The 27,820-nt window shown below is 37.5% G+C and overlaps 2 protein-coding genes and 1 long non-coding RNA gene across 7 annotated transcripts in view; 2 read left to right on the top strand and 1 right to left on the bottom strand.

The window, feature by feature from the left end:
* tws (protein phosphatase 2 regulatory subunit tws) overlaps nucleotides 1-25,516 on the top strand; it is a 31,307-nt gene extending 5,791 nt beyond the window's left edge. Inside the window, exons 2-13 of one of the 4 annotated variants that reach the window (XM_034981405.2) lie at nucleotides 4,874-5,033; nucleotides 15,310-15,464; nucleotides 16,837-17,037; nucleotides 17,642-17,778; nucleotides 17,900-18,074; nucleotides 18,779-18,842; nucleotides 19,006-19,153; nucleotides 19,587-19,665; nucleotides 20,008-20,135; nucleotides 21,298-21,448; nucleotides 23,502-23,659; nucleotides 24,810-25,516. In XM_034981405.2, coding sequence (XP_034837296.1) covers nucleotides 4,898-5,033; nucleotides 15,310-15,464; nucleotides 16,837-17,037; nucleotides 17,642-17,778; nucleotides 17,900-18,074; nucleotides 18,779-18,842; nucleotides 19,006-19,153; nucleotides 19,587-19,665; nucleotides 20,008-20,135; nucleotides 21,298-21,448; nucleotides 23,502-23,627 — 1,500 coding nt within the window. In that variant the 5' untranslated portion in view covers nucleotides 4,874-4,897 and the 3' untranslated portion in view covers nucleotides 23,628-23,659; nucleotides 24,810-25,516. Of the gene's footprint in view, nucleotides 1-4,873; nucleotides 5,034-6,859; nucleotides 7,161-11,758; nucleotides 12,000-15,309; nucleotides 15,465-16,836; nucleotides 17,038-17,641; nucleotides 17,779-17,899; nucleotides 18,075-18,778; nucleotides 18,843-19,005; nucleotides 19,154-19,586; nucleotides 19,666-20,007; nucleotides 20,136-21,297; nucleotides 21,449-23,501; nucleotides 23,660-24,809 lie in introns of those variants that run through there. The other 3 variants (XM_034981408.2, XM_034981407.2, XM_034981406.2) reach the window with 3 other exon arrangements.
* LOC138404066 (uncharacterized) overlaps nucleotides 1-27,820 on the top strand; it is a 70,965-nt gene that overhangs the window by 12,246 nt on the left and 30,899 nt on the right. The window lies entirely within an intron of this gene.
* Nucleotides 1,093-5,558, bottom strand: LOC117993620 (cytochrome b-c1 complex subunit 6, mitochondrial-like). Of its 2 annotated transcripts, none has more exons than XM_034981423.2 (3): nucleotides 5,366-5,558; nucleotides 1,628-1,673; nucleotides 1,093-1,275 (listed from the first exon to the last, which is right to left on the bottom strand). In XM_034981423.2, the coding sequence occupies exons 1-3, from the start codon at nucleotides 5,384-5,386 to the stop codon at nucleotides 1,115-1,117; spliced, it is 228 nt and encodes a 75-aa protein (XP_034837314.1). In that variant the 5' UTR covers nucleotides 5,387-5,558; the 3' UTR covers nucleotides 1,093-1,114. The 2 variants fall into 2 exon arrangements, with proteins under 2 accessions (XP_034837314.1, XP_069363121.1); XM_069507020.1 differs by lacking the exon at nucleotides 5,366-5,558 and adding an exon at nucleotides 5,125-5,260.

Genomic DNA, 27,820 nt, shown 5'->3' with positions numbered 1-27,820 from the left:
TTGGCAAGGTTAAGTAAAGTCTAGTGAAATGTGTTCGTTTTTGATTAATTAGTGATTGTACTTAGATTGACACATAAGCTGTTGTGAAATGTAATTTTTATTACTATTGATTAGAAACCGTGTTTTGTAAATTTAAGGCTTTCCTGGCTTTCTTACTTCGGAAATGAATACTTTCATATCCACAATGTCATACATATACATTTGACGACCTCCCTGGCGCAGTGATAAGTGCTGTGGTATTTTTGGAGGGAGGTCCCGGGTTCTATTCCCGGCAGGGATTTGGAATTTTATAATTTCTAAATTTCTGGTCTGGTCTGATGGGAGGCTTTGGTAGTGGCTAAATACCACCCTACCGGCAAAGCCGTGCCGCCAAGCGATTTAGCGTTCCGGTACGATGCTGTGTAGAACCCAAAGGAGTTTAATACAAACTGCCATACCCCTTCCAGGCTAGCCCGCTTCCATCTTAGGCAGCATCTTACCACCAGATGAGATTGCAGTCAACAGTCAAGTCATATTATCAGTCTAACTTGACTGATCTATCTATCTGAATAAAAAAAATACAATACAAGCACATAGTAATCTCAATCTACTAACTCCTATGTCAGAAGTATATAGCATGATATAAATCACTATCATTTTCAATGTCAACAGCAAATAAGGTCAGAACCTAATGGTACCTATTTATTACTGTAATGGCTATGAAATACGGCGGATCAGTCACGTATCCACAAAATATTCAGTTGAAGCGATTTATAAGTCATTAATAAACAATCAAATTGCATAATACAAATCACATAGTATTATTTGGGGCACGCGCGGTTATTTCGACCTAGAAATTAGAATTCTACGACCTTGTGAAAAATGTTGTGCCCTATGCACGCTCGTAATCGTGAATTCTAAGGTTTGATTCTTTTGGATCGATTTTGCAATGATCCGGGGTTAAGATACAGGGTGTAACCAAAACGCTATACGCTAACGCCAAATGATAGACTGACACACTCTCGCATTTATAATAGGGGTAGTGATTTATTATTCAGTTTTTCAGAGTGAGAGCTCTATAAGAGATTAAAATAAAAGGCATTTTCTATGCGAATTGTTATATCTTTATTTTGAATCAAGCAATCTTTGCGAAAGCCCTGCTTCCGACGCAGTGGTCGAGCGCCTCCATCAGATCCACCACTTCTTGGCTACACGACTCCGCTGTATAGGATTTAGATGTCACCCGTTGCTCGCATGCGTGTAGCACGTCTGCCATCTTTTGTACTTTGCTGTTTCCTGTACATTAATTACTAGATGAAGCCTGTGACTTTGTCCGCGTGAATTTAAGTTTTGTAAAATACCGTGGGAATTCTTTGATTTTCCGGGATAAAAAGTCTAAGCCTATGTCCTTCCCCGAGATGTAAGCTAACTTTGTACCAAATTTCATCAAAATCGTTTTAATTGTTGGGCCATGAGAAGCTAGCAAACAGACAGACACACTTTCACATTTATAATATTAGTATGGATATGGATTACCGATTAAGTGAATAGGGAAAAGCAGTCTATACAAATTATCATTTGTAATCTAGCATTGTGAATTATCAGAAAACTGTAGATTACGTCATATTTACAACTTTTCTTAACTTACGTTCTAAACATTTGCCACGTTCCATGGTCAACGGGTCTGGTGAATCCTGTAATAGAAAAGTTAAGTGAATTACCTAATCGAGAAACTAAAATAATTAAAACAGGTAAGTAAGTAAATTTTAAGGCAAGTATTAGATGGTTCAATGCGAATGGCAAATACACGCACCTCTAACTTTTCAAAATTATTTGCGTTTTAGGTGTAATTAAATAAGTATCACTTGTTTTAATTTAACGGTGAAGGAAAACATCGTGAGGAAACCTGCATGCCTGACAGTTCTGCATAATGTTCTCAAAGGTGTGTGAAGTCTGCCAATCAGCACTTGGCTATCGTGGTAGACTATGGCCAAAAGCCTTCTCATTAATTCTGAGAGGAGACCCGTGCTCTGTAGTGAGCCGGCCAAGGGTTGATCATGATGATGATGGATGGCTCGCTTGGAAATATTTATCTGCACTACAAGAAATCGAAATTCGAAAGAAACTCGTAATTACTAGCAGCGCAAATACGGTGACCTACCACCTAGCAACTGCCGAAATAAAAATCAGCAGTGGGTACATATAAAATTGTATCGATCGAGCTCACGAATACCATATCTTCGAGTACGTAAGTAAATTTAAATTCATACTAGGGGAATTGAAAATGTATGGCACATCAATAATAATGAGTTCTTACTATTACATTATAACTTTATAAGTAACTAGCTGACACGCCCCGGCTTCGCTCGGGTGGAGTTTAGAAAATTGAGGGGGAGGGTGAATTAAATTTTTCTCTCCATAAGAACCATCCTCGTACTACAAGGAATATTCTAAAAAAAGAATTAGCGAAGTCGGTTCTGCTGTTCTCGAGATTTGCGATCAGCAACACATTTAGCGATTCATTTTTACACACAATTACAAACAAGTATTTAAAAGAACTAGGTACCCGTACCAGTATCTACTCAATAGTTCTATGGTGTGTAGGTAGGTACTAGGTAGGTACCTACCTAGATGATTGGGGGTTCGATCCTGGGCACGCACCTCTAACTTTTCCGAGTTAGGTATGTGCATTATAAAAGCAATTAAATATCCATTTTGCTTAATCGGTGTAAGAGAGAGTCGGTGTAAGTCGTGAGGACAGTAGAAACCTGCAAGCCTGACAGGTGAACCGTACTTTTGACATGGCAGTTGACACAGGGTTAAAATGGCACGTTAGAAGTCATTTTGTACGGACTATAATATTATTATTGCTTATCATCATCATCATCATTTAGAACTCCACTAATTAGTCCAATCAAGAATTTCGGTTATTCGCATGAAGTTTGTACCTAGTTGCGTGCGCGTTTCGCGTTTGAATCGCTCTGAAGTGCATCAGATCAGTTCAAATCGGTTTCTACTGAGTTTCATTTACAATTCGTTCTTCGGACATTGTATTGTACCAATTAACTAATTAATAAATACATAATGGTTACTAATTATTATTAATTCAGAGTAGTTAAGTACTTATAGGTACCTAAACCTACATTAATATGCACTGGGGATGTCTACAAAGCGGGTTTTAGTGAATAGAAATCCCACATAACCCGATTTCTTACCAAAGAGGTATTAAAGGTATTTACTTATAGGCAAGTACGTAAGTATGGAACGCAAGTGTTTGTCTGTCTGTCTGCTAGCTTTTCACGGCCCAAAAGCTTAACCGATTCTGATGAAAAATACAGAGTTAGCATACATACAGGGGACGGACATAGGCTATTTTTATCCCGGAAAATTAAAGAGTTCCCACGGGATCCCCATCCGTTTAACCAATTTGTATGAAATTTAGTACAGAGGTAGCTTGCATCCCGAAAATAAACATAGGCAATCATCAATCAATTCATCCCGGAAAAACAAAGAGTTCCTACGGGATTGAAAAAAAACGGAATCCGAGCGGGCGAAGTCGCGGGCATCATCTAGTTTAATATAAAACATAGATTAGTACCTATACATATCTATTTATTTATTGCCCTTGGAAATAATCGTGAATTGTTAATAAAGACCAATATTTTGAGTATTATAAGTAACTTATAGGATTATTTGAAATCCTGTTCAATTTCGCAGTCACTTGCTAATCAAGTAGTCACGCTATGAAATCTATAGTAGGTATAGGTATCTACCTATGACCCGTGTGCGTATTACTTATGAGATTTTACATAAAATCAACGTTGATAGAATTCGAACAACGAAATAAAAAATGTCAGAGTAAAATGGACCTTATTGTCTTTGACTTACAATCAAAAAGTGTCACCGAATTTAATATCACATGTTTCCGTTTGAAGCGCCGCCGCGCTGGCAGTAATAATGTAAGAAAGAACGAAAAACGGTTATTTTTGAAATCTGTGAATGAATGAAAGAAAATCCATTCTTAAATTGCTGCAGAACTATTTCGCCTCGCGAAAAACAGAGAGGAATTTCTTAACAGAAGACCACAGCTATTTTTGGCTCGATCCGGAAATCGAACCCAGGACTTCGTCATGCGCAATCGAATAAACTAACCGCTAGATGACTAGACAAACGAGGCATGCGTTACAGAGTACAGTACGACAAGGCTCTCTTGACACTTGAATGACATTGACAGGCGGCCACCCACTACCACCCATGGCCCCACCAACCTCGCGGTTATAGGGGCCGAAACGCGGGAGGGTGCCCGTTCGGTACTTGCTCGATGGCTCTTTTTGATTGACAGGGGGCAGCTGTTGGAGAACAAAGGCTAATGCCCGGTTTTTGAACTCGTCAGTTGTGTTCTCATTAGCTGTTAATTCGATAAAGTTAAACGTCGTTTAACTGTCCATGCGTTTCTGAATACAGCAAAAACTATGAAACCGATAACCAGTTCAATATTCTGTCACTAGATGGGTCTGTTACAGGAAACGAGTTTGAAATGCATATTATTATTTTATTTCGCCACCAACACTAGTTTTATTAATTATATTATTTTTTTCTCTGCCAAATAACTGGCTAAACACTATTGGCCAGTTAAGTTTAAATGGAGTTTATCTTGCATTGCGTTGTTCAGAAACGCACTGCCTCGAAATATCGATCATTGAATAGATAAACCGTCGATAAAAGTACTCAGAAACCGGGCATTAGAATTTTCAAACAAGAACAAAGGGGACACTTGCAACGTTAGTTCCGATTTTCGCTACGCGCCAAGGTACCCTTGTCGCACTGTACAGACACAGACAGACATAGGTAGGTACCTACCTACTACCTAATTTGTAACTCTATTTCGTTCTAGATTCTGGTATAATGATTTGACAACATGGCCACTACAACGATGGTGGTGTCGCCGCTGGCGACGCAGCCGTCGCCTAAGAACAAGCGGCGACTCTTTGCCGAGGCGCGCCAGAACAGCTTGCAGAAACTCAGCGTGATATTCGACCATGGAAACAAGAACGGTAGGTTTCATTTACGATGGCAAAAAAATGTTATATAGTTGGGCCATTATATGAACGTGTGAACCGAGTCATGAATCATTACATCTCTCACCTCTCGCCCGCACTTAGAGGCCTTAGTTATTTCCCGCAAAATCTGTGAACTATAGAACTGTATGAAAGCGCGCGCACTGCGGAAGTAATTCCGCACCGGATCTTGGTACATTTGAATTCAAATTTACAGATTTTAAAACGCACCGCAACTCATCGCACCGTGGTGCGCGCTAGCCCTTATGGAACTCTCACTGTGAAACAAGCGCATAGTAGGTACTAATATTATAACGACTAGGCAATACCTTATCGAACTTCTCGGCCATTTTTCTAGTAAAATGTTAAAAGTAGGAGTTTACTTTTGCTTATCACGGCAAGGTTCACTTTTTTTTCTATATTCTTGATTCTTGGCAAATTATTATCCTATTTTCCTTGGGTGCTATTTTCTATTTTATGTATTTTTGACAGTTACTGACAAATTCAAAATAACGGGAAAGATGGGAACCATAGATGGGAAGACAACAACCTTGGAACAACCAACACCTAATGATTTTAAGAATAAAATAAAAAAGTCGGTTAAAAATATATTAAAATCACAGCTTAGTGTAAAAGTAATATTTTTACTTATGTAAGTAGTTACATATTTACGTATTTTTAATTTAGTAAAATATAAACGAAAAGTTTTGGTTTGGAATTTAAATTACTAGACGTCAACCATCATCAAGCATCGTCAATAGATGGCAGCACGATGGAATGCGCGCTTTTGCGTGACTGCTTTACGACAATCACTTGATATTTTGACGTACCTAATTGTTGCCATAAACGCCTGTATTTTACTAAAATGGTAGAAACATTTTATAATAATTGCATCATTTTGATTTTGTGTCTATTTTATCAATACCTATTCATGTTGAAAAGAGGTTGTAATAAGTGATTAATTTATATACTTTAGACAGCCTTTAGATACAAAAATGGTTTAAGTTGAAACGGATTATAATCCTTTGAAATTGAAAGTAGGTAGGTTGTTATAGTCTTCTTCAAGTCTAAGTTAGAGGTTTTTGTTTAAAATTACGCCGTAGCAACAATAATGAAACAATGCGGCATATAATGCGTCCAAACTAACAAAGGGAAATTATAAATCCACCATGTCGTGATGCCTTAGCTAGAAATATTATATTTTGATTCAATGGATTTTACAGGACAAAATATAGTAGGTACAACTAGTTGATGCCCACGACTTCTTCCGCGTGGATTTAGATTTTTCAAATCCCGTGGGAACTGTAAGCTTCTGGGATAAAAGTGTCACTCTCCAAATCCTTAACCATACCTACCTATGCAAAGAATCACGTCGATCCATTGCTCCTTTGCGATAAGATTAAAGGGCAAACCAACAGACAAACAAACAAACACACTTTCGCATTTATAATATGGGTATAACTAGTTACATTACATATTATTACAATATTTTATTGAATCAAAATATATTTCTAGGTAGGACATCACAATAATATTACGATGAACACGATTTCCCTTTTTTCATTTAGACGTGTTAATATGTAGCATGCAATATTTTTTGGCAAGATAACTTTGTACCTTACCTACCACCATATAATTGGAATATTACAATACGACTTTATGTGCCAAGCGGTATTATAGCAGCCGTACTATTGCACTAAATATTAATCTGGCGTAAAGACTAAAGAAGCTTAAATCTTCAAAATCGTGACAATTTTTAAAAAAGCCCGTTACAATTTAACAAAAGCGTAGAATCAACCAAGAAAGGTAGAAATTTTAAGTTTAGGCACGGCAACACCCAGTTCTGCAGTAATTATTTTATGTATTTGTGAATTTTCTGAGCGCCATTGCGTTTTACCGATGTGACTTTGAAATGATTTTAATCAGTTTTCATCGGCAAATCTGTGTAATGTTTTAGCAAAATATTGTGGTGATTGTGTACTAAAACTATCGAACTTCTATAAGTTTTGTGCTGGGCTTTGTCATGGCCGGTAAGTGATGACTTTTAGCGCCCGCTAGACAAGGGCGAAATCGGAATCGGAAATCGCAATAAGTCGAAGATGTTTTATCGTTCGAACTCCGACGGTAAATGCAATGTTCTTTAAACTTAGTGTGGATATTAGTTTTTAGTGTTTACATAGTTGTGACGATATATTATTTGAGTGGGAAGTGTTTGGTTACTGTACTAAAGCCTAAAGTTCTAACATTCTGCTCTTTTTTCACTGTTCGCTATGTATGTAGTGAAAAGATGGTTCTCGCAACAGTTTTGTGGTCGATTGATGCCGTTTATTGAAGCGTCGGGTGCATACAATTGCGTAAAATAACATTTGTTTGTGTGATCAGATGTCTGCGTTTGTTGATCGCAAATCGAAGGTCATACGGCAATGGTCAACAGATTTTTGCAATTAGGACTAACATTGAAACATTTCCAAGCGGCATTTGTCTATATCGTAACGTATACAATGAGGCTAAATGCAGGTGAGAGTACTTTTTTGTGTACCCACATAAATTAAACCTGTTTTAGATAATTGTTCATTAAAATCATCAGCGGCGTTCATAACTAACCCGTTTACAAGTCAAATCGAGAGTGTTTTAATCTCGAAAGTGTTTTTTGATAATTAAGTGTTGCATACCATCATATTTATTGCCATTTAGTTTATTCCTGGTATAATTACATACCTAGCTAGATTCAGTTTGATTATAACTTTCTTCCTTTCCACCTTTTGTAAGTCTTTTTTTAAAATAATATGTACTTAGTATTGAATGCTCTTTTGATAAGGTAAAGTTCTGTCTATCGGTATTAACTCATCCATTGGTCATACTGTAGGCACCAACCAACTTATTTAAGTGCTGATTTGCACACTTGACATGTTATGTAGGCATTGTAGGCAGAGGAGTTCATTATTCTACTAGATGATGTGTTTGGTTACTGCAAAAGCCACTTACAATAATAATTGTTATAATGAGAAAACTATGTGTTAGCTCCCATTGATTCTTAAATGCTATTCTTTGATACAATCAATGTAATAACTACAATTTCCAACTTTCTTTCAATATTAGACCCTATCGAGAGGAAAGATAAGTAGAAATCTACAGGGTACTTCCTGTTGACCTAGAATCATAAAATATGGCAGGTAGGCAGGTGTTATAGCAGACATAGGAAAATCTGAAAACCGTGAATTTGGGTTTACATCACAAAAAAAATGAAAATGTGCTCGTGAACAAATAACTATGTAGTATTTTCAATTTTCAAAGTAATATATTAGATAACTATACTAAGTGGGGTATCATAATCAAATGGCCTGAATTTACCTGCACATTCTAAAACAAATTTATTTTTATGCATAATAGTTTTTGATTTATCACACGAAATGTAAAAAAAAATGCCCAAGTACGGAACCCTCGGTGCGCACGGTTTTTTAATTTTTCCTGGAAAATCCCAGTTCCCACAGGATCTTAAAACAAACTAACTCCAGCGGATGAAGTCACAACCATCATCTAGTAGAAGATAATATAGAAAAGCATTTGCAGTTCACTCAAAGGTTAAATTGTAATAAACAAAGTGATATCATGCGTAATAAATATTAATGAATAATTATTATTGATATCATAGTTTCTATGGACTTTCATTGTATCTATTTCCATCAGTATGAATTATTGTTTAGTCTTGCTCCTGCCCATAACATTTAGGTGTTTTCACTAATACTCAATTAGAATCATTTGTTTCCCAGAATAAAAAATTCGGCCAAGTCCGAATCGTAGTCGGCGTTGCGTACAAAAGGTTTCGTACCATCCATACTAATATTATAAATGCGAAAGTGTCTTTTAAAAATTTAATTTTTAAAAATCCAGTGGGAACTCTTTTATTTTCCGGGATAAAAAGTAGCTTACGTCCTTCCCCAGAATGTAAGGTAACTCTGTACCAAATTTCATTAAAATTAGTTAAACTGTTGGGCAGTGAAAAGCTAGCCGACAGACAGAGATGGACGGACAGCTGAGTCTTAGTAATACCGTTTTACCCTTTGGGTACGGAACTCTAAAAATCATCTCAAGCCATTGCCAGTGGGTTTAGGCTGTAGTCTGCCATGCGGGCTAAGTTGGCACTTTGGGAATGTAAAAGAGAACTCAGGCACGCAGGTTTCCTCAAGATGTTTTCCTTCACTATCATAGGTGCATACATTTGAGGCAATACTAGGATTAAATTATTTGTTTTTACTTGGCTGTGTACCAAACTTGTGTCAATTTTCCTTGTGGCCTCAATAAGCAGGTGTAATTTCTAAGTTCTAGTTACAGTTAAGGAAATAATAATTATTAGCTAGGAAAGCCTATTGGTTAGGGCGTCCGCCTTCTAATCGAAGGTCAGGGTTCAATCCCGGGCACACACCTAACTTTTCGGAGTTATGTGCGTTTTAAGTAATTAAATATCACTTGCTTTGACAGTGAAGGAAAATGTCGTGAGGAAACCTGCATGCCTGAGAGTTCTCCATAATGTTCTCAAAGGTGTGTGAAGTCTACCAATCCACACATGGCCAGCATGACTATGGCCAAAACTCTTCTCACTCTGAGAGGAGACCCGTGTTCTGTAGTGAGCCGGCGATGGGTTGATCGTGATGATGATGAAATAGTTTTAAATACACATCAAACATTACAGAGCTGGCAGGTTTCAAACCTGCTTCTCTCTTGAGTATTGCATCCGGAGTGCCTTTGGCCACTAGGCCTACTGTTCACTCATCACCAGTGCCCCTGAAATTTGGACACTGGCAATTATTGGAGCTACATACTATACATTACTTATCTCTTAAAATTTAAAAAAAACAGTCCCATAGGAAAACAGAAATTCTGCAGGGACAAAGTAAGGAATATAGTTATGTAGTTGGTTAAAAATAAACATATAAACAGAGAGGTCTACTGTACAGAAAATCTTGCTAGGAAAAGATTTGAATTCCTGGTTTGTGACTGAGAGAACAACCCCCCCAAATAGTAGACCAAAGAACATAAACACTAGCAGAGGGAACTCTCAGTTTGATCCTGAATCGTCGATAAATGTCAAACAGGCTATGGTGACGTGAAATCAAACAAAAATAGAGCTACCGTAGAGCTACCTGCATCAAACCACTGTAAAGGTAAACATTAATTCGTCATTTTAAATCAAATCAAATCAAATGGTTTAATCAAAATAGGTAATAAATTACACTTTTTGATGGTCGGTTGTTGCATTTTTAAGATGATAATATAGCGGTAATAGTTTTTACGCAAACTTAAAACTAAAGCTACGAGGGTTCCAAACGCGCCCAGGTCTGAGAAGACCCACAACAAACTTTAATTTCTAGATATAACCTTGCAGCAATGTCTAAACTATTACAACAATTGCCTAGTGACATTGCCTTCCCATTTATATAACAACAATTACCATACGCTAGTACATAAATGCTAGTTCCTTTTGTACAGACATGCCCCATCACAATACCAGCTTCACAAAAGAAGGATATTGTATTACACACTTCTATTGAAGAGTATTAAATAACTATTACAATGTTCAGAAACTGGTTTTCGAAAAAGCTTTGTTTTACATTCACAGTTTAGTAACGTTTGAGTTAAAATGTGTTCTAATTAATTATTAACTAAACTAAACTCATTTTTAATAGTATTTTCTTTTTTGGTTTTGCTATTAAGTATAACATAGTTACCTTGTTCAATGTTCAATAGTGCCAATGTTTTAATTAGTTATTATTATTTGATATTATTTTAAAGTGATGTCACTATGTTATAGCTTTTTAAATAAACAATTTTTTTTAGTTAACTTGTAATTTAAAAACACGATTGTCCTGCCGAAAACAAATTAAAGATAAAAAAAAACACATTTGAAAATGGTGGCATTCAATTGCTATATTTAATGTTTTTAAAAAAAATTATAGCTAGTGTCACTCAGGATGATGTATGGATTCTAATGATACCCCATACATCCAAATCTGTTTAGTTATTTAGAAGTTATGGTGGAATAAATAAACTCACATACAAAAATACATGAACCTGAAAACATTACACTCCTTTTTTTGGCAGTCATATAAAAATTCGAGTTTTAATATCGTGACCTCTTTATGCAGGTTTATTTATTACTAGCTGACCCGCCCCGGCTTCGCTCGGGGAGTATTTGGAAAATTGGAATGGGGGTAGTTTACTCATACAAACTTTCATCCCCTAACCCCCTTGGGAGTAGGATTCTCAAAAACCGTGAAACATGCATTTTTTATTCTTAACTGAAAGCCTAAATACCAAATTTCATCGATGTAACTTTAAAAACGACAGACTTACATACAAACTTCTATACCCTATTTACCCCCCTTAGGGGTGGAATTTCGAAAATTTCTTAGTAGATACCTACTCTTTACAAAGAACAGACCCACCAAACTTCATGTCTCTAGGACCAGCGGTTTAGGCTGAGCATTGATAATATATTTAAGTCAGTCAGTCAGGCAGTCAGTCAGTCAGGACTTTGAATTTTATTTTCTTAATCAATTTCCAAAAAAGAGAAGTTTTGTATTAGCGGTTGTCTTATCTTCTATAATATAAAAATGAATTACTAAATGTGTTGCTCATCGCAAATCTCGAGAACAGCTGAACCGATTTCGCTAATTCTTTTATAATATTCCTTGAAGTATGAGGATGGTTCTTACGGAGAGAAAAAATTGCCTGAAAAAGAATCAACTGTTAGGCGGTACGAAGTTTTTTAATAAATTTTCATAATGCAGTGACCTAATTTTCAAGTGCCAAAAAGTTTTTAGTCTTTCCATAAATGTGACTATGTAGCGACAATGTTAAAAAAGAAGGAAGCCCCGTGGCAGTCCAACCATCGTATAAGGAGTCAAGATAATATCGCTTGGAGACAAACGTTGTGCCGTTTGCACTGGAACACTCACTGTGATTGTATGTACAACATGAATTGATTAATTCTAGCTCTTTAGACTTGCAAATTGTATTTTAGGGTGAGATCTATAGAGCGCACTCTGTCTTAGCTAAGACTTGATGAGACAGAGCTATTTCTCTCACACATCTGTCTCGTTTTAACTCAATCTTAAGTCTGAGCATAGTCAAAGTGTGCACTATAGATCTGAGCCTTAGTTTCTCTAGCCTTGGTATAATTTGTTGTTTGCACCTCTTTAGGGTTCAGTATCCGATGGGTGTCAATTGGACCATATTACTAAGCTCTGCTGTCCGTCCGTCTGTCCGTCTGTCTGTCAGCCAGGTTGTATCTTGTGAACTGTAATAGGTAGAGAGTTGAAATTGTCACAGAATGTGTATTTCTCAGCTCGATTGCGGTGGAATAACAGCTACAATGTCATGATCGCAATCACCTCTGATTGGTTGACGCTTATTCATTATTGGTTACAATGCATTGTTGCAATAAGAATACCATAAGTTCAGCCAATCGTAGTTTAGCCAAGAGATAGTAACGTAAATATACGTGTCGCTGTTATAACAACAAATATTAATAATTTAAAAATGGTCACCATGAAAGTTTAAAAATAAAATAAAAAGTGTATAAAAGTGGGTATGAACTATACTAGGGCCGTTACGAAAGTGCGAACTGGGCCATAAATTATTTTTATTGGACCTCTCGCTCGCACTTACATGCCTTATGGAACTGAAACCGACGCTCTGGTGTTGTGTGTAACAGTAACAAAAGGAATTGTCGATAGAAGATAACAGGTGCCCATATTTTTTACCTGCATCTACTACCTGCGTCCGAACGGCATTCCCTTTATCGATAATGACTTCTGCGGCATTCTCATAACTCTTCTTCTTCTTCACTCTGGGCTGGTTTCCGCACTTAAACGTTTCCGTCTGTTGTGCGTGCATTGCCCCTCCCTCTCATAACCTCTGATCGCAATGATTTATGGCCCCGTTCGCTCGTTCGTAATGGCCGTACTGTAGAGCGAGATTGATCATTTCGTGAACAAAAAACTGTTGAGAGAACTTATCTTTATTTTATTAGTTGTAACTAGTAACCTATTGTTTGTAGAGTACATTGCATTTACAAATCTATCGCATCTATCTTTCTAATCTAATCTATTGCATATTTTTAGACGTTTTTCTCGTTTGACTAACATTACTGTTGCTGCTAGTTACTAACTAGATTTTGTTTGGTTTGTATTACACTAATCTTTGACGATAGTGGTACTGATTCTGATTCTGACTTGACTGCCTTAAGTCTAAGCAAAGTCAGTGCGCTCTATAGATCTCACCCTAAGGGCGCGCTCTATAGATCTCCCCCTAAGCTAAGGGCGCTCTATAGATCTCACCCTAAGGGCGCGCTCTATAGATCTCCCCCTAAGCTAAGGGCGCTCTATAGATCTCACCCTAAGGGCGCGCTCTATAGATCTCACCCTAAGCTAAGGGCGCTCTATAGATCTCACCCTAAGGGCGCGCTCTATAGATCTCACCATAAGCTAAAGGTGCTCTATAGATCTCACCCTAAGCTAAGGGCGCTCTATAGATCTTATCCTAAGGGCGCTCTATAGATCTCACCCTAAGGGCGCTCTATAGATCTCACCCTAAGGGCGCGCTCTATAGATCTCACCCTAAGCAAAGGCGCTCTATAGATCTCACCCTAAGGGCGCTCTATAGATCTCACCCTAAAGGTGACAACTATAGAGCGCACTCTAAATTAGCTTAGATTTAAGACAGAGTTAAAACGAGACAGAGCTATATCTCTCACATTCATATCTCTATTGTACCTGCATTTTATTGTATAAATTAAAAAAAAAAACATAAGTTGCCTCATTTTAACTCAATATTAAGTCTGAGCAAAGTCAAAGTGCGCTCTATAGATCTCAGCCTGTGTCTGGCAATGCATGACATGATTTCTAATACTATTCTGAAGAAAATATGTAAAAACTAGGTGATACCCGCGACTTCGTCCGCGTGACTTTCGATTTTTAAAATTCCGTGGGAACTTTGATATTCCGGGATAAAAAGTAGCCCTTCCCCGGGATGCAAGCTATCTCTGTACCAAATTTCGTCTTAGAATGACATTTCGGCTTGTAGAGCGTTGTCTCTGTCACTCATACCTATATGACGTTTTATCGGTCGCAATGACAGGGACAACGCTCTACAAATCTGCTATCTCCTTCTAAATGTGGATGTACATTAGTTTCTGCCGCGCACTGTACGACATAGTAAACTGTTTATCTCTACAAGATAACTGACAAAAGCAACTTGTATGATTGTTTCACTCCCCCTATTATAAATGTGGAAATGTGTTTGTTTGTTGGTTTGTCCTTCAATCACGTCGCAACGGAGCAACGGATCGACGTGATTTTTTGCATGGGTATAGTTAAAGACCTGTAGAGTGGCATAGGCTACTTTTTATCCCGGGAAATCAGAGTTCCCACGGGATTTTTAAAAACCTAAATCCACGCGTACGAAGTCGCGGGCATCAGCTAGTACCTAAATAAATGATGCTGTAGCAATTGGAAACTCGCACGGAATTGTATTAGTCTCAATTAGCACCATGACGTCACACGACACCCAATTTGCATAGAAATTCCGTTTATTAGTTAACAGTTCATGACTTTAATGACGACTTACTTTAAATGATAACTATAGTCCATACAAAATTACTCCTCACGCGCCATTTTAACTCTATGGGTCAACTGTCATGTCAAAAGTACGGTTCACCTTTAAAATAAGAACTAAAATCGTACTTTTCACATGAGATTTGACACAGAAAGTTAAAATGGCGCCTGAGGAGTAAAATTTAACGCGTTATACTTTATATATATTATATTCAATCACAAACGTAATGATGTAACTGATTCTGTTGTACCCAATTTCTAAACAAGAATGACTTTACCCTATCCCTGGAAAGAAGTTAGTATAGCGCGCTCTGTTACAAAATCCCATACAAATGATAGAGGCAAAAAATCTCATTAGGCGTTAACCATTTTGAGGCACCAATCAATCAATCAATCACAAACGAAAACTACGTTTTCTATTTAAATTTCGAATGTTTTTGAAAACATTTTCGAATTGAATTTCGAATGTTTTTTTGAAAACATGTTTGTGATTGGTTTTTGTCTCAAAATGTTTAACGCTCATTGGGATTTTTGTCTCTATCATTTGTATGGGATTACTTACAGAGAGCGCTGTACTAACTTCTTTCCATTTTGAGACACCAACCAATAAATATACTTATACATATTTTGAGACTTATCAACGCCGATCAAAATTGCAGGCAATGGTGGGGAGACGACATGGTGTTTCAGTCAAGTGAAAGGCACCCTCGAGGACGACGTGACGGAGGCCGACCTGATATCATGCGTCGAGTTCAACCATGACGGCGAGCTTCTCGCCACCGGCGACAAAGGCGGCAGAGTTGTTATATTTCAGGTAATTGGTTTTTTATTTTATTTTTTTAAGGTTCCGTACCCAAGGGCGCCAACGGGACGCCTTCGCTGTCCGTTCCGTCTGTCAACGGGCTGTATCTCGTGGACCGTAATAGGTAGAGTTGAAATTTATTAGTGTTTTATACCTAATTCACAAAGAGGCAAGTGAAAGCAGAGGAAAGTTCCTGGTAGAAAAATCCTGTTGTGGCTGCTAACCTCGCCATGAGGAAATCCTTGGTTGGCTCTCTACACAGAAATATTGTTGTGAAATGACAAATTGCTAGTGGCCTTACTGTTAAGGTTTCAAACTTATTTCCTTTATTGCAGTTCATGTCATCCGCGGAAAGTAGTTAGTATAATACTACGTAATCCCATACAAATGATAGAGACAAAAATCTCAGTGGGTGTTAACCATTTTGAGTCACCAATCAATCGTTGCATGTCATGTATCTCAAAATGGTTAACGCCCATTGAGATTTTTGTCTCTATCATTTGTATGGCATTACGTAACAGAGAGAGCGCTATACTAACTTCTTGCCACGGATAGAGTATAAGCCCAAATATAATGGTATAGTTCAACAGGTCGATATGGCAATTGGTGTATGAGGTGAGTCGTGGAGGAAGGGACGCCGGTACTAATCTCGCGACAGGCGTAAATCTCGCGATCATTGCTGTCAAACGTCACACGTAACAGCGCCTAGAGAGAGACATCAATAGCCACAAAGCAAAATAAGGAGAAGAAGAGAGACAGCAAATGAACTGTTGCATTGCTACTGCTGTCGCGTTGCTGTCACTACTGCAACGTTTTACGTAATCACCCCCGGGTGTGCGGAGCGTCTCCATCCGATTGCCATGTCAACGTGTCGCGAACTATGGGTATTAGATTTTAAGGTGACGCAGGCCGCTTGACCAAACCTATTTGATTTTCACTTGATATTGTATGAGAAAGGTGAGAGAGGCACGATGATTTTCACCGAAATCAAGGGTTTAGGAAAAGTATTTTTGAGAAAAAACTACTGAGTTTATGTTTGAAATAACTATGGCAATGCCATTTGCCATAGTTATTTCAACTAATGAATAAATAAACTATGTCTAATGTTAAATTTCTTTAGAATTTTCATACCCCTAATCTTATTTATTTGTCCAAAGTTGTCATAAATTTAGTGTTAAAATATGAATCTTTTGAGGCTCGTAACTTTAAAATCAATATTTTTTTCAATGTTTCATATATCAATAAACCTAGATAATGACGAGATTAATCGATATAATACTTAGTTTCGAGCGTACAGTATCAAATAATGTAGTAATTACCCTCCTACGTTTGTATGAAGATAGCATCGTCCTGAGCCCCCTTAACAGTAGGTTTTTGTTTGTAGAGGGATCCAGCATCAAAGCAATGCGTGCCCAAGAAGGGCGAGTACAACGTCTACTCGACGTTCCAGTCGCACGAGCCGGAGTTCGACTACCTCAAATCCTTGGAGATAGAGGAGAAAATCAACAAAATAAGATGGCTCAAGAGAAAGAACCAAGCGCACTTCCTCCTCTCCACAAATGACAAGACTATTAAGCTTTGGAAGGTGAGATTTTGTTTTTTTTAAATTTATAGACTAGCGCTTGGCTGCAATCAGACCTGGCAAGTGATGATGCAGCCTAAGATGGAGCGCGCTTGACTTGAAGGTACCCATTATATAATTAGAGGGGAAAACTGAATTATTATAACTATTGGTTTGTCCCGAACTAAGACCTCGCGGTATCCCATAATTCCAGATGGTTTTATAAAATTAGCAGCGTCATCTTTTAACATTATTGTGACGTTATGTTAAAATACTGATGATTAAAAATGAAATAATCTCGTTTCTTTATAATATTTATCTAATTTTAGTATTTGTTGTTAAAGTACAGTATGTAACTGAAATTATACAAAGTTTCAGTTTCTAATATGTAGCTATTTTTGACATAAAGCAACAAATTCAATCTCCACTTTAAAGTCCTACATTTCGTATGGGAGCCCCCTTGAAATAAAGCGTTTTTATATATTTTTCGCAATTCAGCTCACACAGCGAATTGGACTTTATTGCGTCGTTACAAGAGTTGCTGTTTATTTGAACTATTTTGAGAAGCGAGTCTACAGTACCTACCTGAAAGGTACTATTAAGAACAATGTCTTCTATGTCTTTACAGGTGTCTGAGCGGGACAAACGCGTGACGGGCTACAACACACGCGAAGAGGGTGGTAGACCACGAGACCCGGCGCGAGTTACGCAGCTTCGCGTGCCCACCGTTCTCCCAGCCGACCTCATGGTCGAGGCGTCCCCCAGGTTAGCTTACATGTCAGAGCGATACAAACGCGTGACGGGCTACAAACGCATAAATTGTAGCCCGTCACGCGTTTAGTTAGTAACAATGATTAATGATTAATTTTACTGTGTTTGTTGGCAGACGGATATTCGCAAACGCACACACATACCACATAAACTCGATCTCGTTGAACTCTGACCAAGAGACGTACCTGTCCGCGGACGACCTTCGCATCAACTTGTGGCACCTCGAGATTACCGACCAGAGCTTCAACATCGTCGATATTAAGCCCGCCAATATGGAGGAACTCACCGAGGTAACTGTCACCAACCATCCATCAATCCAACAACTCGTATGTCCACTGCTGGACATATGCCGCACGAAAAATAGTGGGGCGTGTCTTCGTGGATTGAACTATCTATACATACCACGATTAATTAAACAGGGTAGGTCAGTACTGCCCATGACAGCTCGAATATCAACTCTCGCAGCACTGCAGTCCCGTCGTGACCACGACTCCTGCAACTGAATCGAAATATCGGCAGTCAAAAATCGCCTAATTAATCGTGGTATGTACAGCGGGGCGATTGTCTAAAACCTGCATCAATCATTATTACAATCTCAATTGTTCTGATTGGCTGAATTTGTGCGATTCTTGTTGCAACAATGAGCAACAATGCATTGTGGCCAATAGTGAGCGAGCATTAACCAATCAGAGATGATTACGATCGTGAGATTGTAGCTGTCAAACAACCGCGGTAGGGCCACTGGTCTTATACTGTACAATGTAGCTAATTCCGTTGTACACAATCTCAAAATTAAACTAAAATGGCACTTTCGTAATGTCACTTGCGTGCGGAAAAGGATAGCACTAGATTTAGACCTGCTAATTTGTTTAGTTTAGAGATTGTGTACAAGACAATCGGCCCCAATATGTCGTTATCAACGAAATAAGCTTAAAATCATTAGTTTATAACCCGTTTTATAAACTACTATAAAATATGTGTATCAATATTTCAGGTTATAACAGCGGCTGAGTTCCACCCGACTGAATGCAATCTCTTTGTATATTCTAGTAGTAAGGGTGAGTATACTCCAATCTATACTTTCATATATATAAAAGCTGACTGACTGACTGATAGGGGTTTGAAATTTGTGTAGTACGTGCAGACCGAAGTCTAGGGCATAAGCTAGTGTCTTATAAAATTGGTATCACAGTAACTTATATATTCTGTAATGTCTTTTAGGTACAATAAGGCTATGCGATATGCGCGCGGCGGCGTTATGCGACCGCCACGCGAAATTGTTCGAGGAGCCAGAAGACCCGCACGCGAGGTCTTTCTTCTCCGAGATCATTTCCTCTATCAGCGACGTCAAGCTGAGCAACTCTGGCAGGTGAGTCGCTCAAATATACTTCATATTTATCTCATTTTCGCTTCATTTTCCCTAGACTTCACTTTTGCTTCACTTTCACTTTTGACTTCACTTTCACTTCATTTACATTTCACTTTCTCTTCACTGTCACTTAATCTTCACGTTCATTTCACTATGCGACCACTGAGCAAAATTTTATCTCTTGGATAAAATCTTGCTCTATCAGCGACGTTAAGCCTGAGCAACTCTGGTAGATGAGCCGTTCAACACTTTATTTACACATAACTTTCACTTAATTTACACTTTACTTTCACTGCCATTTCACCTTCACGTTTATTTCACTGCAACCGCTAAGCAAAATTGTTCGAGGAGCCAGAAGACCCCCACGCGAGGTCTCCAAGATAGCTATATTGTTTTTAAATTCTAAATGTTATTTCGTATTTTTGTATTCCAGATATATGATGTCAAGAGATTACCTAGGTTTAAAAGTATGGGATCTAAGAATGGAAACAAAGCCTGTAGAAACATATCCAGTAAGTATAGATATAGAAAGATTTTTTATTCAAAAAAACTTTTAGGGTAAGCTCGCACTGCGAATTTTCACCGTGCGATTTCATGAACCATAATGGTAGAGATGAAAATTTTACAGAATGTTTTCTATTGTACAACAAATAATAAAAATTTGAAAAAATTACTGCCACGATAATTAAAAAAAATTAAAAAGTGTTATTTCTTGTGCGATAGTACGGAACCTTGCGTAAGCTAGTCCGACTCGCACTTGACTGGTTTTTCAAATATTATCTTAATAATGCCCTAAAATATAGTTCCGAATCTAGATTTTAAACAAAATCGCTAAACTTATCCTTTTTTTTTAGGTGCACGAGTATCTTCGTTCAAAGCTGTGCTCGTTGTACGAAAATGATTGTATCTTTGATAAGTTTGAATGCTGCTGGAGCGGTGACGACCAGCGGCTAATGACTGGCTCTTACAATGGATTCTTTAGGTGAGCAATTTCTGAGGCGAGGCCCCCTTAAACATGCGAGGCCCCCTAAACATGTGACAAATAAATAAATATAAATAGAAATCATATAATAAAATAAGTAATAAAGTAGTAAGTAATAAAGAAGTATACGGAATGACACACTTTTTAAACCTTCGTGGTTTTTTGCTGTGTCTAAATTGGATTTGTTAAACATTTTTTATGTTGGTAATAAAAAATAAAAATATAAATAGAAATAAATAGGCCCCCTTAATATGAATTGAAATATAATAAAAAATGAATCTACCACTGGTTCCGAATGCCATTCCTGGCAAGAAAAACCAGCAAGTTATTGGTTTCAAAAACCCAAATTATAATTAAAATTATTTTAAGGTAATAAATTTATTCCTTTTTGTTCAAAAAATAAAAATATATAATATGAAGTCAATTACTTATGTACATAAGTAAATTGTAGTTAGTCAAATCAATACTAATATTATAAATGCGAAAGTGTGTCGGTGTGTTACTGTTTTCACCACCTATCCGTTTAACCGACTGACGTTCAGAGTACGTGCATTCCGGGACGATCGAAGAGTTACCATGGGATTAGAAAAAAATCTAAATCCACATCATCTAATTTTCCATTTGCTATATTTATCATACTTTTAACAGATGCTTAGACTTGTGTAAAGGAAAGTCAAAAATTGGGTATTTGCCTATGTCAAAAATAAATTATTTCTCAGTGATTATTAAATCCAAAATACGTAAAATCCACGTGCTTTATTAAAATTGTGATAACCATTTTAAATTATCGATTAAACTTTTAAAAAAACACGTCGATTGATTGTGACGTTACATTTCAGTATTTCATAGAAGCTCGCATGCTAAGCGCGCGTTCTGACGTTTCATAAAAAGTCACTGATTTGACTAGTATTCATATTATACCGTATTGAGCCTAAAACATGAAATCCTCTTAAACATGTCAGTGATTTTGTGTGTGTAGGCCCCCCGCCTTGAACACGTAAAGCCTCTTAAACATGGGAGGCTCTCTTTTACTCGTGAGACAACACTTTACACGTGAGGCCCCCTTTTACATGTGAGGCCTCCTTTTACTTGTGAGGCCTCCTTTTACTTGTGAGGCCTCCTTTTACTCGTGATGGTGCCTATAAACGAGTGTATTTTGCAGGATATTTGAGCGAGGCGGTGGCGGCGGTGCGGGCGCGGGCGGCGCAACTCGGCGCAGCGAGCTCACGCTGGAGGCGTCGCGCGACGCGGCTGCGCGGCCCCGACAACCGCTGAGAGCGAGACGCGTCGCCGCCACCGCTAAGAGGAAGAAGGTGAGCTGATAACATTTTTCAGGTCTTGACGTCTACAGTACAAAGCTATTTTGGTACTTGAATGACATTGACAGGGGGGTATAGCTGCCAGGAAATGAAATCTTCATAATTCTTGTATACTAGTTAACTTATATACTCATTCCTCCATTTAAATATTTAATCTATGTACGTAAACCACTTCATATATTTTATGACTAGCTGACCCGCCCCGGCTTCTCTCGGGTGGAGTATTTCGGACTGGGAGTGTCATCGTGAAGCCGTTGCTTGATACCTAAAATATCAATTCACTATCAGAAATTCTAAAATCCCACGATTTAGGACTTTAGTACTTTGCAGCATCAGGATTGAGTAGTTAGGATTCGAAGTTCAATGATGTAGCCTATGCTTGGTACCTAAATTAATTTTGCATCATCCGCAGTTCCTGAAACATTATAGTTTAGGAGTGCTGTACCCTACATCATCATGGTTGAGGAGTTGGGACTTGAAGTCTGAGAATAAAGTCGTTGCTTGGTACCTACAATATGAATTCACTATGAACACTTCCTGAATCTTGATAACTCAGGCGGGCAGTAACCCTGCAGCATCAGGATTAAGGAGTTGAATCCAGAATTTTTTATGTGACCACCACGAAAACTTTTTTTGTTGATTTAAAAAATAATTTTGCAAATCGGTCCAGAAAGCTCGAAATAATCGATGTAGAAAAAAGAACCACCTCCTTTTTGACAGTCGGTTAAAAACCGATGACCTTGAAATATTTACGGAACAATCTTTAAAATATCGCCTTTCTAACAAAAAAAGAATGAATGAAATCGGACTACGCGTTAATGAATTACAACTCAGTATACATTTTAACTTTCGTCCCCTCTCCTACGGGAACCATGCTGAATTTCGGGATAAAAAGTATCCTATATTCTTCCTCATAGTATGACCTCAAATCGTACCAAGTTTCATTGGAATCCATTCAGTAGTTTCAGCGTGATGCGCGGCCGTGATACAGACAGACAGACAGACAGACAGACAGATAGACAGACAGACAGACAGACAGACAAAAATGAAAAAAATTAGTTTTGGGTTCAGTATCGATTATAGAGTGCCCTCGAAAAAAAAAATTCAAAATATCTTCAATGTACAGAATTTGACCTGTTACAGCTTTATTATAAGTTTAAAATATCGCCTTTCTAACAAAAAAAGAATGAATGAAATCGGACTACGCGTTAATGAATTACAACTCAGTATACATTTTAACTTTCGTCCCCTCTCCTACGGGAACCATGCTGAATTTCGGGATAAAAAGTATCCTATATTCTTCCTCATAGTATGACCTCAAATCGTACCAAGTTTCATTGGAATCCATTCAGTAGTTTCAGCGTGATGCGCGGCCGTGATACAGACAGACAGACAGACAGACAGATAGACAGACAGACAGACAGACAAAAATGAAAAAAATTAGTTTTGGGTTCAGTATCGATTATAGAGTGCCCTCGAAAAAAAAAATTCAAAATATCTTCAATGTACAGAATTTGACCTGTTACAGTTTTATTATAAGTATTGATAACTGTCAATTTCTTTATGACTACATTTTACAAATTCTATGTTACCTTGTCTAATGCATATATTTATTTAAGTATTATTGTGTACTGTGGAACCAACTCCCTTCGGCGGTGTTCCCACTAGATTATAACATGGGGTTATTCAAGGGGCGGACCAACAAATTCCTAAAGGGCCGGCAACGCATCGGCGGCTCCTCTGGTGCTGCAAATGTTCATGGGCGGCGGTAATCACTTAACATCAGGTGACCCGCCTGCTCGTTTGCTCGCTATATCTATTTAAAAAAAAAACACAGTCACGTTAGAGGTTGTTGCTTGGATCCTAATCTACTGTTGTTTTTAAACTATTGTAGTTACCACCTGTTTTGTGTGCTTTTACAATAAAATAAAATAAAATACTTGTTTTGCGATCACTATTATACGTCAGTAAAGAACCGTAATTCATTACAAGCATATCTTTAATAGACAAGTAAAAGTAATCTAAGTAATTTACTTTCTTGTTCCAGGACGAAATAAGCGTCGACTGTTTGGACTTCAATAAGAAAATTCTCCATACGGCGTGGCACCCCCACGAGAGCATCATAGCCGTCGCTGCAACGAACAACCTTTTCATATTCCAGGACAAGTTCTAGCGGGCCCCCTAACGCGTCCGCCCCGGCCTTAGGTGAGAGAGGATAGTATACACTTGTACACGGCTTGACGAGATCCCTGGCTCTTAGGGGCCTCATGTTGTATAGGAGCCTCAAGCTCCCAATTGTTGGGGGCCTAATAATGCATTGGGGACTCAGGCCCCTACATGTAAGGGGCCTCATCTTGTATTTACAAATGTATCGTTCATTCAATAAACAAATAATGATAGTATTTCTGCGTTCCCTAAAAAAAAGGATTGTACAGCGCGAAAATCATTAGCAATAAAAATACAAAATTAATAAAATACGATTTCGAGTTGCGAATAAAGAATCCGGGAGTAAAGATTGTGACTGTAAATAACTTTATTTGAAAACGAAAAAATGTTACTGTTGTGATGACAACAAAATAAATTGTTCATACAAAATCCATACTAAGTTATATTATAAAATGCGAAAGTGTGTTAGTCAATTTAAAATGATACATTATATATAAAACACTACGTTAAAACTACACGTTTTTAGGGTTCCGTACCTCAAAGGAAAAAAGGAACCCTTAAAGGATCACTTCGTTGTCTGTCTGTCGTGTGTGTCAAGAAACCTATAGGGTACTTCCTGTTGACCTAGAATCATGAAATTTGGCAGTTAGGTATGTATCACACGGAAAATCTGAAAACCGTGAATTTGTGGTTACATCACAAAAAATAAAATGTGTGTTCATGAACAAATAATTAGTATTTTCAACTTTCAAAGTAAGATTAATATGCCAAGTGGGGTATCATATGAAAGGGCTTTACCTGTATATTCTAAAACAGATTTTTGTTTAATTTATGCATAATAGTTTTTGATTTATGGTGCAAAATGACGAAGGAAAAATACGACTATAGTACGGAATCCTCGGTGCGCGTGTCTGGCTCGCTCTTGGCTGGTTTTTAAACACCATAGGTCTATTGTAGTGATACTGAACTGAACTGATCCAACACTCATACACATTAGAAAAAACTTTGCTTTAATTATTTAATACTTCTTTTTAAAAACTGTGAAGTATTCGCCTTAAGTCTCAACGATACGTAAGTCAAAACCAAACAATACAATTAAATAAAATTTTTCGTAAAACATGACATTAATAATATGCTAAAACATTTTGCTGTTGAACACGTATAATTTGCAATATTATTTTCTTTAAAGGTAGCGTCGAGTATTCGCCTTAAGCCTCAACGATTAGTACGTCAAGATACAGTAGAGAAATATAATATCATAATATGTTAAGGCATGTTATGATTCAGCTCAGGATTTAATTTGACTGCACCGCAACGTTTACCACGTGAAGAGAAACATAATATTATGTTAGGACATGTCATTATATGTACAACGTTAGTTTCAGTATACGCAAAAACCGAAACGCGTGTCGAATATTTTTGCATAAAGAATAAATATACAAAATTTCAAAAATATTTAATGAAAACTTACGAAGTTATAAGCGTTTTGTATTGAGTCGTTGTCCCGCAAAAACATGGTCACCCCAAGCAAGCGACTGTGAGCGAACGGGACGGCTAGCATCGATCGTGCGCTCCCGCTCGCGCGAGTCGAATCAGCTGGTGCATGCGGTCATTCAACTAGGTGTTCACACTTGCAGGATTTTAAAGTATTTTTGGTCAAAATATAACACGTAGTAAAAATGATTGCAATCGATTCTGTTACTGATTCTGAACAAAATATTTTCAGGTTTTGAGTATATTAAAACTAACGTTGTATATCATAATATGTCATGACATTCAGGGATTAATTGGGCATATTACTTATGAACACAGCGAGCCGTGTCTTTTTTGATGTGATTTTTAGTTTCGTGTATTGTACCTATTTATAAGGAAGTATGAACAGTATCTTTTGATTGAGAGAAAAAAAAATGTAAATAAGCGAACGAACGGGGCCTGTTATAAATATAGATTAACCAATGTCACAACTATGTAAGAAAAGGTGATGCAGTGATGATTAGGTTCAAGACACATTAGTCCATAGGCGTAGTGACGCGTTAGTTAACGAACAATTCCACTATGTAAGTAATTTTAAGTGTTAAGCGATTTTTGGTAGGGGTGAAACTTATGGGTTCGCGTTATACATATACATGATGATAGTAATATACTAAAATATACACTAATACATTGTGTATACTTATTTATCACGTGCGTGATGGACTTATATCTCCCAGTTGTGAAATGGTGTCTGTTCCACCGTACTATTGGTTTGTCAGTCAAGTTTTCGTTTCACAGGCTGTAGGAGCGATTTATCTATTTGATCGTAAGAAATAAATCGTGATTGCACTGTTGTATGTGCTGCCGCGCTATTGCTTCGTCAGTCAAAGTTGACTTATTTCCACATTGTGGGTAGTCAGTACCTTTTCGCAGACACATCGCCCCTCCACTTCCAGAGCTCTTTTTACCTGACACCAAATATGTAGAAATTGTTCTTCCAAAAGTAAAGTAGGTACCAGGAGCTTAGATGTTAGCAGCAGGCACACCTCAGACGTAGTCGAAAGGAATTATAGCCTACATATTACTACAATTTATTAATTTAAAAATATATAAAAAAAAACACTGGTGTTTCATAGTTTTAAGTTTTTACTTCTGTTGACAGTCCCCACTGACTGCCAATTTTTTTTTAATTAAATTATTACCAGTTAAACATCATTATTTTTGATTAAAACTCATTTTATTTCATTTGAATCAATACTGCAATTGGAAACAACTGATTTAAAAAAATCACAAAGTTATGGTGGCCCTTATTTTGTTTTGAATAAAATACTATGTTTTGAATAAAATACTATGTTTTGAGTAAATACAACGCGATCAAAAATAGTACGAGTTATTTTTATCTCCATTATATGACATATAAGTACATTCTAAAGTAAAACAACAACGCCTCACTACGTCTGTACGCCAATGTGTCTTGACCCTTAGGTTATGTCAGGTTGTTGTTTTAAGGTAGAAACATACTTAACACGTGATTCAAATCAAATCAAATCAAATCATATTATTTTATTTGACTGGATATTTTCTGGTCACAAGACGTATGTATTCGCCTTAAAACTAACTCTGTCAATTTATACGGACGACCAAATATGTGATTTGACAGCTTCCATTTTGACAGATTAAAGGTAACTCCAGTGACTTGTTTGTGTGATTACAGTTCTTGCAATTCACGAAGGCGAGTGAACTTTACTTGTGGTTAAGTCGTATACACGGACATTACGTACATGTGCGTGCATGTCGGACCAATCAGTCGCGAGCTAGCGCTCGCAAACGCACACATTTACTGTACCTTACGTATACCGATACGACTTAAACACAAGTATGATGCACTCGCCTTCGTGAAATGCAAGAACTATACTTGTAAACGTACTCAAATCTCCGATTTTATACTCTGTCTAAGGAGAAAAGTTAAGTCAGTGGGCGTTAATCATTTTGATTCATGATTTAACCAATCACAAACGAGCCTATGTTTACCGTCCTAACTAGAGCCTCAATAGCTCAACCGGTAAAGGAGTGGACTGAAAACCGAAAGGTCGACGGTTCAAACCGCCCGTTGCACTATGATTGTCGTACCTACTCCTAGCACAAGCTTGACGCTTAGTTGGAGAGGTAAAGGGAATATTAGTCATTTAACATGGCTTCTTTTAAAAAAAAAAAACTTAAAAAAAAACTCGTTTCTGTGGATAGAGTAGTATGGAAAACATAGACTCGATTGTGATTGGTTGATCACTCAAAATGGGTATTTGTCATTTGTATGGGATCACTAGCTAATGCCCGCGACTTCGTTCGCGTGGATTTAGGTTTTTAAAATTCCCGTGGGAACTCTTTGATTTTCCGGGATAAAAAGTAGCCTATGTCACTCTCCAGGCCTTTAACTATACCCATGCAAAAAACCACGTCGATCCGTTGCTCTGTTGCGACGTGATTGAAGGACAAACCAATAAACCAACAAACAAACACACTTTCGCATTTATAATAAGGGTACTGATGTAACAGAGAGAGCTAGATTAAGTTCTCTCCCAGGATAGATTATAGCATCTCTCTTTTTTTTCTGCATCACCTATTTATTATGTATTATTGTACAGTTTATATACATATAATTGTACTTGTAAAGCTTGGTAAAAAATTATGTTCACCGAAATATTGAGTAGTAATTAATGAAAAAATTAA

This window comes from Maniola hyperantus, chromosome 24 (genome assembly GCF_902806685.2).
Source record: "Maniola hyperantus chromosome 24, iAphHyp1.2, whole genome shotgun sequence".
Taxonomy (NCBI): Eukaryota; Metazoa; Arthropoda; class Insecta; order Lepidoptera; family Nymphalidae; genus Maniola; species Maniola hyperantus.
This window is presented reverse-complemented; position numbering and strand designations above follow the sequence as displayed.

Coding starts and splice junctions, on each gene's coding strand:
- LOC117993620 (XM_069507020.1), bottom strand. CDS start 5,235: ATGTACCAAGATCCGGTGCGGAATTACTTCCGCAGTGCGCGCGCTTTC. Junction 1,674..5,124: donor CCTCTAAGTGCGGGCGAGAG/GTGAGAGATGTA, acceptor TTTCTATTACAG/GATTCACCAGACCCGTTGAC. Junction 1,276..1,627: donor ACGTGGCAAATGTTTAGAAC/GTAAGTTAAGAA, acceptor ATTAATGTACAG/GAAACAGCAAAGTACAAAAG.